At 44.1% G+C, this 11583-nt stretch overlaps 1 protein-coding gene across 1 annotated transcript in view; it reads left to right on the top strand.

The window, feature by feature from the left end:
* Nucleotides 1–11583, top strand: part of LOC109915543 (collagen alpha-1(VII) chain-like) — a 47288-nt gene that overhangs the window by 25864 nt on the left and 9841 nt on the right. The window contains exons 8-9 of the mRNA XM_048606677.1: nt 5620–5703; nt 8382–8507. Coding sequence (XP_048462634.1) covers nt 5620–5703; nt 8382–8507 — 210 coding nt within the window. The remainder of the gene's footprint in view (nt 1–5619; nt 5704–8381; nt 8508–11583) is intronic.

Below are 11583 nucleotides of genomic sequence, written 5' to 3'. Positions count from 1 at the left end.
GGGTGCCACTTGGCGTCAACATCATGAAGCATCTTTATTTGTGTCCATCGCCTTTTATCAACCGTCCACATTGCTGTGTCAGCCTGGGTGCATTAGTGCAGTCCCAGAGCTGGATTTGCCAGATTATTGGGATTCTGACTTGTGTTTTGAATTGGCTTGGGAGGTCAGAGTCTGAGCTGGGCACTGGGCAATTTATTTTATTGAATTTTATTTATTTATGCCAATTTATGTGCTCCAAATCCCGAGTCAGGAATTATACAGAAGTACAGGACTACACCTGGAAACCTGTCGCTTCTGTAACTGTGCCACCAGTGACATCATCGGAAATTGCAGAGTGTGCAAAGGCCATTCTGTCCATCATAAGGACCCCATCAAGATCTGATTATTCCTCTCTCGCACCAACTTCTAGTACAGAGAATTCACTCCCTAAGAAAACTAAAATAAAAGCCGCAAGGTATCTCCATAGTTTTAGTGTCCCTTTCCAACCATTCCAGCCTTTAGTGGTGCCAGTTAATACTCATCGGGTATGTTGAGTGTTTGTTCCTCTAATCTACTCTAGTGAAGTTTTTCTCAAGGTTTGTGAATCTTGTACATCAGTTGCATGTTACTGTCCCACAGCGTAATGTGACCTTTTTAAGATCTAAGAAATTTTAACATCCTATCTATTTGTGGTTTCTGTAATTTCTATCCATGGTAGTTTATTGTTTACTCATTGTTTGATGTATATTCACTTTATAGTTCAATCTGGAAGTATTTGTCCGTCTTTTAAAATGCATCAACTTTGGATTGACTACAAGTGTTGACGACATTTTGAATGTACCCTGCACAGAAATATTAATCAGAATGCTTCAGTGACTCCTGTCTCTTCAACGTGCAATACACTTCCTAATCTCAATTGGAAGTCATCAAAGATTACCATCCTCGTAGGAACAAAAGGTCATTTAGCCCTTGTACCCGTCCCACCATTCAATGAGATTATGGCTCATTTAATGTTATTCATAGAATCCTTACAGTGTGGAAACAGGCCATTCAACCCAACAAGTCCACACCAACTTTCTGAACAGCATCGCACCCAGACTCATCCCACTACCCTCCCCCCGTAACCCTGCATTCCTCATGGCTAACCCACCTAGACACTATGGGGCATGTTAGCATGGCCAATCCACCCAACCTGCACATCGTTGGACTGTGGGAGGAAACCAGAGCACCCAAGCAGACATGGGGAGAATGTGCAAACTCCACACAGACAGTTGCCCAGGGCTGGAATCGAACCCACGTCCCTGGCACTGTGAGGCACCAGTACTAACCACTGAGCAGCCATGCTGCCCATCCATATCTGAACTCCTTCCACCTGTTTTGGCTCCTTTTCCAGCAAAAATTTAATTCGCATCAGATTTCAAATTGCTAATTGATCAAATGTTGACCTTTTTTTTGTGGGAAAGCATTCCACACTCAGCTCTTGAATGAAAACATTGTTTTTCCTAACTTGTCTCCTGAGCAACCAAGTTCTGATTTTTTAGGTAGTCTCCCCTTGCCCTAGAACTACTCACTGATTTCTCCCAATCCTTTGTGAGATTTATTGTTCTCTGGGTCTCTGGAACTTAGATGAACCTCTGGCTCAGAGTCAAGGATTCAACCAACTTGACAGCTTCCACTGTAAGAATCCACACTACCGACTAGAGCCACAGCAATGATGCAAGTGGTCTCTCACCTTACCTTTGTCAGATCCTAATTATTGGAAGCATAAAGCGTTTTGGAGCTAGATCCCCCTTTTGATCAATTTTGGTCAACATTTCCACTTGATCTTGTGCCAATCCAAAGTCTGATCGAACTATGAGTACTTAGCAAATGGTTAAGACCAAATCATCAGGTTTATGAGTCGCAGGGGGTGGAATCTGATCAAACAGATGATCAGACAAGAGCTTGCTGTCACCAGTGCTTTGCATTTCAGAATTTTTGGATAGTGCTTTCTCTTCCTGAATGTCCCCGAGTGGTTAGTTCCTCTGTGTTGTTTCATTTTAAAACTTGGCAAGGAGGCGGAGGGAGGCAACGTGTTTTCCTGAAAGAGGGCAGCAATGCCAGAAGTGAACAAGCCCACTGCAATTTCCCCATGGATCCACTGACCAGCCCAAAGAGGGATTGACAGAATCCTTCACAAGCAGCCTAACCTCGCTTCAGGGAAGAGTATCCCATGTGACAGAGAGAAGAGAAAAGAAGGGTTGATTGTGGGAGTTTGGACTTTGAATTACAAACTCTTGATGAAGAGTTAAAGTCCATTTCACCATGGTTGAGAAATGTGGAAGAGAGGGCAATTGCTTAGCAAAGCCAAGATGGCCTAGAGGTGAAGAGAATATTGAGAGAGATTAAGGGATGCACCATTTTGAGATCATGGCAAAGCTAGAAGAGAGAGACCCAAGAAAGGAGAAAAGGAAGAAAGACAGAATGAAGGAAAGAAGGAATAAAAGAAAGAGATAACAAGATGTAGAGCTGGATGAACACAGCAGGCCAGACAGCATCAAAGTTTTGCGTTATGGCATAAATCTCGGAGAAGACAGTCCTGTACCTTTAAGATAGTTACAAAACATCATGACATTCTGCTTTCTACGTATCTGCCTGGCCTTTATCCATTCTCTCAATGCAATGGAGCCAGTATAGTGGCTTCGGTCAGTTATGCGTATGTGGTGTACAGTAATATCAGTAAGCACAGAACCCAGGCTGTGTGTAATCCGTCGTGTTGTAGCAATGTTCCAGTTAATGTTATTAATAAACTTCAAGGCATCTGTCTCAACAAGCTCCCTGTGGTATATGTTACATGTGCTAAATATATCACACTAGCAGGATTGTCTAACCCATGAGACTATGTTGTGGTGGCATATCACTGAAGGAAGGAAAGGTCAGACAGGCATGGACGTCTAGTCACTGTTGAAACACAAAGACATACAGAAATTAGTTTGCCTGAACAGCAGCAATCAGATAGTCAAATATATTGGTTTCAGCATTGGACAGATTCCCTACACTTGAGATCACAAGTGCGATCTTTGATGTTGGCCTGAGAGAGAAGATGGCACCTGGGTCTTATCTGAAAGAGAGCAGTTTCGGCAGGACAGCATTCCCTCAGTACCAGCTTTGCAGTACCAGTTTTGATTTTTGTGTCCAGCTGTAGATTTACATTTAGGTTTTATTGTCACATGCACTCAACCACAGGATTACAGTGAAAAGTGTATAATGTCACCACACAAGACGACATCTTTGGGGTGTAGACACAAACTCACAGACTTTAGTCATGGCTAACACTGGGACAGTTCCTAATTCCAATCGAATGTGATCAGAATCAATTTGGAGAGAGCAGGCAGCGGGAAGGTTGTATTTGGTGCAGCATTTGAAACTTTGGAGGAACATCAGGGGAAGTTCAGCAGTCCATAATGTTGACAACTCAAGGTCAGCTAAAAAGACTGAAATGGAGAGTTGTTAGAGAATAAAAGTATAAAGGAGAAATAGATTATCATTTTTGTTTTCTTTTCTCAAATGGTAGATGGTGCAGATGAGATGGGAACATCTACCCATATCCGATATCAATAGGAGGAGATGAATAAAAACAGAAATTGCTGGAGAAACTCAGCAGGTGTGGCAGCATCTGTGGTGAGAAAGCAGAGTTTCGGGTCAAGTGACCCTGGAGGCCAGACTGAAGAGCAATGAGCTGCTGATCCAGCCGGCAATATCTACATCCTAGAACAAAATAAAAATTAGAACCTTTCGGAGACTTTGTCTGGACAGTGCAGTATACTATCCTCCCTAGACGAGGAGGTGCAGGTTCAAGTCCTACCTGCTCCAGAGCTGTGTAATAATATCTCTGAGCAAGTTGAGTAGGAAGATAGCTATCCTTGCCCCCGGAGGTGCTGAGAAGTGGAAATAATTGTCTAAGTTGGAACTGGCTGCCTGCCTGCCACCTCACTTAACTGCTGGTCAAGAAGGTTCATGGATGGCTTTCTTAACCGACCATCAATTATGGCTCTTTAAGCAGGAAATTAATAGGCACTTACAGACCTTGACTCCCTAATTTCCTGAGAAAGAAAGGTGGCTAGTCTCTGGCCTGGAGGATCAGGGCTGTGCAGGGGCCTCCAACCGCCCTAATCTGAGTTTAAGACCCTTCCCGTGACCCAGGTCACTGGTGTTGAGGCCTGAGGTACAGCTAGGTGCCCACCAGCAATCTGCACCAATTTAACTGGCAGGTCAAGGTGACCAACTCATGTGGTTGGCAGGCTAATTACCCACTACCTTGCTTGCCCCCACAAGTTAAAAACCAGGAGCATTATGGCCTGTTGTACTATACTTTATGGATTAGGGATCAAGCCTGGTTTCTCTGATCTCCAAATCAGCTACTGCACAGCTTCAGCTATTGATTATCGCATGCAGAGCAATCAATTAATCTGTTCGATTGGATAGAGTGTTCGGACGTCAAGTTCCAATAGAAACAAAGTTTACCGTAACCTGCAAGTTGCATACCTGATGATTTGGTCAATGTGGGTGCTGTTCGTGTTTTTTTTCCTCTTTGTTATTCACAATATTTGGTGGATTTTAAGTCGCCTTTGGAGTGTTTATGCTGAACCAACAATTGGTCTCTCATTGTCTGTTTGTCCCATGACCAACCAAAGCCTTGAGAGGAACAGTGCTTCAGGCAGAGCGATGTTTTGCAGTCCTTCTACCACTTCGACAGCGATAACCTGCATTTATGTGGTGCCTTCAATAGTATCCCAGTGCAGCGCCCTCCTTCACAAGAGTGTTAGCAAAACATAAAAATTTGAAACCAAGCTATGTTAAGAAGAGGTAGGAAATCTTTTGAAGGGCTGCCTGAGAAAGGAGGGACATTTATAAAGGAGAAAAGGCAAGACTAGAGTGGGACCTGCTCAAGCAGCTGAAGGCATGGCCATTAGTGCTGGATCTAATAAGTTTGGAAACCTGCAAGACACCAGAAATGGAAGGGTGCAGAGATCCAGTAGAGATGCGCAGCTGGAAAAGGTTACAGAGTTGGGAATGATAAGGCTACAATGGGATTCGTAAACCAGGGGTGAGAATTCTAAATATACAACGTTGCCAGTTTGGGAACCACTGAGCTCGGGGTTGGTGGGTGAATGGGATCTGGTGCAAGTGAGGATGTGCACAGCCGTGTTTCGAATGAGCTGAGGATCAAGGAGAGGTGGAAATCTGGTGGAAACAAAAACAAACTTGTTACAAATTCCTGGCAGAGGGAGCAGCTTGCAAAGTCAAAACAAGCCAGTTGGAATGGACTCTCTTTCGTTCCATGATCCCCACACACAAAAACTGAGATGCATGCGCTGGAAGCTAAACTTCCGTGTGCATATTGGCCGATTGTTAGATGAATCCAGAGAATAGTAGCTCAGAGAAAATGAACAGACTGCCTTTCCACCATTTCCTTTCTCTATTTGTTGACATCTCCAAGGCCTAAAACCTCAGCACCAATCGAAACACTTCATTATTTTATATCCTTTTGGAGTGGGCCAGGCGAACTTAACTTCCACCAAATACCAGGTACCACTGTGACTGCTGGGTGTTAATTCTTGTCGTGTTGTCCATGCTGTCCTTGTCCCTTGCTCCATCTAGGTTTGTCATCACACTCACTGTCTTATTCCCGTCAAATCCCTGTTCTAAAGATTTCACATGAGGAGGACTATGATGGTGCCAATGGTGAGTGTGCGTCACTTGTGTCTTCTGTGTCTTGTCTCCGAGGTGAAATTTGTTCAAGTGGTATCTTTTTAAAGAGTGATTGTAATCCATTGCAGAGTTTCTGTGACACAGAATCAGGCCATTTGGCCTCTCTGGTCCCTGCTTGCCTATGAGGAGCGGTTAGCTCAGTTGACTGAGCAGCTGGTTGAGATGCAGAGTGATGCCAACAGTGTGGGTTCTACTCCTGGTATCACCATTAACGCCTTGCCCTCTGAACCTCACCTGTACATGAGGGTTTTGATAACCTGTCCAGAGAGTGATGCAGTATAACTCAGGTCCACATCACCTGAAGGAGATGCAAATTTCCAGCTCCCACCTACAGCATAGGGATGCTCAAAATTACACTCTCATTAACCGTAACTGATGGCTACACTTCACATTTTCAGTCTTTGCACCTTCTGTTCCAATTTTCGTAATTTCTCTGCCAGAAATCTTGTTTAAGCTCAAAATTGCGGCAACAGAACGATAGCTGTCCTGTGTGCACCTGGCCCTCAATCTTCATTCTCACCTGTTTCTTGCCTCATCTCTTTTCGGATTTGTGTGGCTTTAAATACAGCCTTTATTTATAAATCCTGGGACAGGACTTTGGCTTGTAGCAGACACAGCATTCGAGGTCAGGTTCCCAATACACCACCAAAATATTCCATCTGACACGAGGTTATCCAAGTAAGGACAGCAGAGAATCTCAATTAGGTGTGGATTTGAGTACAATGCTTGAGCATCTCTCCCTCCAATCCTCCCTCCTGTTGCATTAATATTGTTTTAGGAACTCTACAGATATTGACCCACATCTGACTCGTAGACAAAGAGAAAACTTAATTTTCCCTGCTTTCTTGAAATAATAGTTCACAATGTTTTTTAGGAGCCAATAGTTGCATTTGTGTAGCACCTTTGACACAGTAAAACATCCCAAGGCACTTCACAGACCTTGAGACCAGGAACGAAATATTTGGGTTAGGTTTGGGTGACTCGATTGCTTAAAGAGATAGCTTCTCAGTTGTTCCTTAAGGGATGAAAGGAAGGGGGTGAAATTAGACTCTCGATGGCTGAAAACCTGATTGCCAATGGTGGAGAGAAGGAAGAGGACAGGGAATCCAGAGTTGCAGGAATGCTGAGGTCCAGATGATTGTGGAATTGGAGAAAATTAATACCAAGGAGAGTCTGGGTGGGACTTCATGGAGGCGACGGAGATCTTGCCCATCAGTTGGAGAGCTGTATGTCCCTCACATCACCTCTTTTTAGCAAGACCTGCCCAATGAAGTGCCAGCTTAAGACCCTGGAGGTGAAAGATCTGCCAAAGAGAGCTGCAGCCACTTGAGCCCCAGAACAAATCAGGCAGGCTGATGCCCAGTGTCTGTAGCCGGTGCCCACTGGTGGGCAAAGCAGCCTTCACGTGGCCAGTCAGTCCTTAAATGGCTGGCAGTCACACACTTGGGGATCTCAACTTGTGGCATGGAGCGAAGGCTATTCATGGGCCGTCCCCCCGTGAACTCTAATTGGGGCAGAGGCAAGAAGTTGATGGTGGTCCTCTTCCTGCCCAATTAAATGCCCTCCTGATGCCAAATTTGCCTTGGAGGAAGGTTTTCAATTCCACACTCTGCCTAACCAATCGATCAATGTGAACACATTCACCTGACAGTTGATTGATCTGCAGGGGTGTGGCCTTTGGCCTTGTCTCTATTGGAATATAAATTAGTCTTCCCTTCAGGCCTGTCGTTCCATGACCACTACTTTTGTGTCTGATGCTCAAGTCAATAGTGTGTAATAAGAGGCAGCCACAGTCCTAGAGAGCTGCTCTCTCACTAGACAGAGAGCGAGAGATAGGGAGAGAGAGAGAGAGATGACTGGTGGTGGTTTAACCCAACGGTCATAGAGTCATAGAGCTGTACAACACAGAAACAGACCCTTTGGTCCAACTCGTCCATGCCAACCAGATATCCTAAATTAATCTAGTCCAATTTGCCAGCTGTAAACCCTCTAAACCCTTCCTATTCATAGACCCATCCTGATGCCTTTTAAATGTTGTAATTGTACCAGCCTCCACCACTTTCTCTGGCACCTCATTCTATACACGCATCACCCTCTGCAAGAAAAAGTTGCCCCTTAGGTCCCTTTTAAATCTTTCCCCTCTCACCTTAAACCTAGTTTTGGATTCCCCTACCCTGGGGAGAAAGACCTTGGTTGTTCAACCGATCCACGCCCCTCATGCTTTTATAAATCTCCACCTCTCAGCTTCCGACGCTCCAGGGAAAATAGCCCCAGCCTCTTCAGCCTCTCCCTATAGCTCAAACCCTCCAAACCTGCCTCGTAAGAGCTCATAACATTACACATCCTACAGCCATTGTGCCATCCCAGGAATGGGGGTTGATTAGTTTGGGTGGCTTGGTATGTGCTAATAGAGTGATGCCAACATTGTAAGTTCAGTTCCCAAACCAGCTGAGGTCACCATGAGGGACTCTCCTTCTGAACTTCTCCCCTCGCCTGAGGTGTGGTGACCTTCGGGTTAAACCATCACTAGTCACCTCTTTCCAATGAGAGACCAGCCCATGGTTCGGTAGGACAATGGTGACGTTACCTTGCACGCAGTATAATTAACATTAAATTCTTCTGCTTTGTTGTTGCTTTTGACAAACCTGCAGGGAAGGAGCTGAGAGTGGTGGTAAACGGGAATGACCCTGACTATGAACATTTCTATACAGTGGAAAGCTACAACGAACCAACAGAAGATTACAGAGTGGAACAGCTCCAAAGCTCAGAAAAAACGCGTAAGTGTTCCTCACCCCCTTTTGACTGAACACTTGGTTTGCTTTTCAGTGTTTAAGGAAACTTTGCTCACAGCAGCCTGTGAGATGGACTTAAACCCCCTGGACGTTCAGAGAAATGAGAGATGATTTCTTAGGAATCCCTAAAACTGTTTGACAGTTTGACACGGTAGAAGCAGTTTCCACTGGCTGAGAAGTCAAACACCAGAGGGCACTGAGATGAGGAGAGGCCCCTTTTCACGCTGGAGTTGTGCATCTTCGGGATTTTCCTGTCAACGTTTGGTTATTGATTATGTTCAAGACCAAGATTGTTGGGCATGAGGGGCTCAAGAAGAATGGGTCTCAGGCAGAAGGGTAGAGGTGATGTAGATCATCTGTGTTCTTACTGAATGGTGGGGCAGACTTTAAGGTCAAATGCCCTACTCCTGCTGTTATTTTTACCTCCTTACTCTTATGTGTACCATATTGAACAATTCATGTATTTTGCGTGCTACTTTACACACTGAGTAAATTCCTTTACCGGTCTCTTTCAGTCGATTTTTTTTTTACTTTATTCCCTGATGGGAGACAGGCATCTTTGGCTGGACCAACACTTATTACCCACCTCTAGCTGCCCTGGAGAAGTGGCATTAACCCAACTTCTTGAACCACTGCAGTCCATGTTGTATAAGTACAATGCTGTGAGGGAGGGAGTTCCAGGATTCTGACCCAGTGACCCTGTTGAAATAGCACTAAATTGCAAGTTAGGGCAAAGTGTGTTGTGTCTGAGATGCCTCAAATCAAAATATTAACAGAGATCCAAACGGATCCCATTTTCGGTTTCTGTATAACACTCGGGGATCGTGTTCCTTTATGGCTCGTGATTCAAAGAGAACTGGTGTAAAATGTGACTAACTGAGTAGGGTCGGATCTTGCCTTGATTTCTGATCAGAGACTTCCCCAGATGCAGCAAAGTAATTCCAGAATAAACCGCCGAAATCGAGGAATGCAAAGAGAAGTGCCTGAACTCTGAAACATCCCTTGAAAGGCATTGCATTGTACCTTGGCATTTCCAGAGAGCTGTAGCACAGTTCTGGGATTCTCCACCCAATATGCTGAGGCTGGTAGGGGACAACTGCAGTCAAAGCTAGTTTAAAGACTTCCAATCACGATGTAGTGAGTGGTTAAGATTTGGGATTTGCTGTTTGAGGCTGCATGTAGAGGCGAGAAAGAACTCATTGAATACCAGAAGCAAATGCTTTTGCAGGGGTGGGAGAGTGGGATTAAAAACAGAAAATGCTGGAGAGACTTAGTAGATCTGGCAGCGTCTATGGAGAGAGTTAACCTTTCAAATCTGGTATGCCTCTTCTTGAGAACTATCAAAGAAGAGTCATATCAGACCTGAAACATTAACTCTGTTTCTCTCTCCACAGATGCTGCTATATCTATTGAGTTTCTCCAGCACTTTCTGTTTTTATTTCAGATCTCCAGCATCTGCAACACTTTACATTTGTTGGAGAGTGGTGTTAACTCGGCTGCTTTTGCCAAGAACTGTTAAGGACACAAACAGCTCCTTTTCCCTGCTATATTCATTCCATGATTCTATGACCACTGTTCCCATTTTCTCAGATGTCAGCTGTTAGCAACATTACTGCGGCTCCCCTTTGACACCCGCACCAAACCAACCCTGTGTTCCTAGCCTCTGTCCTGTTACCCTTTCCCCTTTTGCTTCGTGCGATCAATCTCTCTTCCCTCCATTCAAGGACCTTCCTAATGTTTTATCCTCCCTTCCTGTTGCCCTCACTCTCTGCCTCTGTATTTGTTGAAAATTCTGTTAAATCTCTAACATTGCCCGGTTCAGATGCATGATTTTCATTTTGGAATGTTAACCCTGTTTGTCTCTCCACAGATGCTGCCTGGCCTGCTGAGCACTTCCAGCATTCCCTCTTCTCATTTCAGATTTCCAGCATCTGCACTATTTTCCTTTTGCATCTAAGATTGATTGATAGGTTTTAGCCTTTGTGATTTATTGCTTGAAAACATTTTAATGATGCTTTTACACATCAGGACATTTCACAAGAAGCATTGACATAGAGGGTAGACAACATTTTATACTGTATGGGAAGACAGTGCTGATTGGTTAGCAAGTGGATTTTCATTGGTAGAGGCATTGCCATGGGGAATGCACCAGTTGGTCGATGACTGACAGTCAACTGACGAGCTTTGTTTAAATTTTAAACCAGGCAGGTTGACTCTGATTGGTTAAGCTATTGCCCTGAAATATTAACAAGAGGATGGCTGTCATCTGTTGCCAAAGTCCACTTGCTAACCAATCAGCACCTTCTTCTCATACTGTGTAAATGTTGTTTCCCCTTCACTTTGATTTTTCTTGAGAATTGTCCTGATGAGTACAAGACAAGAAACTTCAGCAGAATTTGGCTTTTTATCAACAATATTTCAGTTCTGTCCCAGTAGAAAGTCTACTTTTTTTTAAGAAAACGTGACACTAAAAAAAAATGAACATACTGGTCATACTAAAGCTTCATTCTGAGGTACGCAAGGCGAGTAAGACCAGTGTGTGACTGTCTTACAGAGTTTCTGCTTGGAGCAGCTTCCTGTAGATTAATTTTCAGTTCCCCAGAGATCTCAAACCAAAGCTGTGTCAAACTCAAATTGAACACACTTAGGCAGGAAAGTATCTGCTCAAGTCACTAATGAAATCATGGCAGCTGGTCGAAGGTGCTTCATTTTGACCCTTCTGTTCTGGAAAGGATACAGAGGTATTGAAAAGGAGTTAGGAACATTGAAAAGGTGACGCCAGAACTGAGAGGACATACTTAACAGAAAAGGCAGAACAGACTGGCAATGTTTCCCCTAAAGAAGACAGAGGGTGACCTGAAAGAAGTCTTTAAGGGAACAAAAAGGTAGACATGGAAGGGATGTATCCACTTGTCTTCAGACCAGAGATCATAAATATCAGACAGACACCAATAGATCGATATATATCAGACAGAGACCAATAGATCGATAAATATCAGACAGACACCAATAGATCGATATATATCAGACAGAGACCAATAGATCGATAAATATCAGACAG

The sequence above is a fragment of the Rhincodon typus genome, chromosome 16 (assembly GCF_021869965.1).
Source record: "Rhincodon typus isolate 14 chromosome 16, sRhiTyp1.1, whole genome shotgun sequence".
Taxonomy (NCBI): Eukaryota; Metazoa; Chordata; class Chondrichthyes; order Orectolobiformes; family Rhincodontidae; genus Rhincodon; species Rhincodon typus.
Note: the sequence above shows the minus strand (reverse complement) of the source record. Positions and strands in the feature narration are given on the sequence as shown.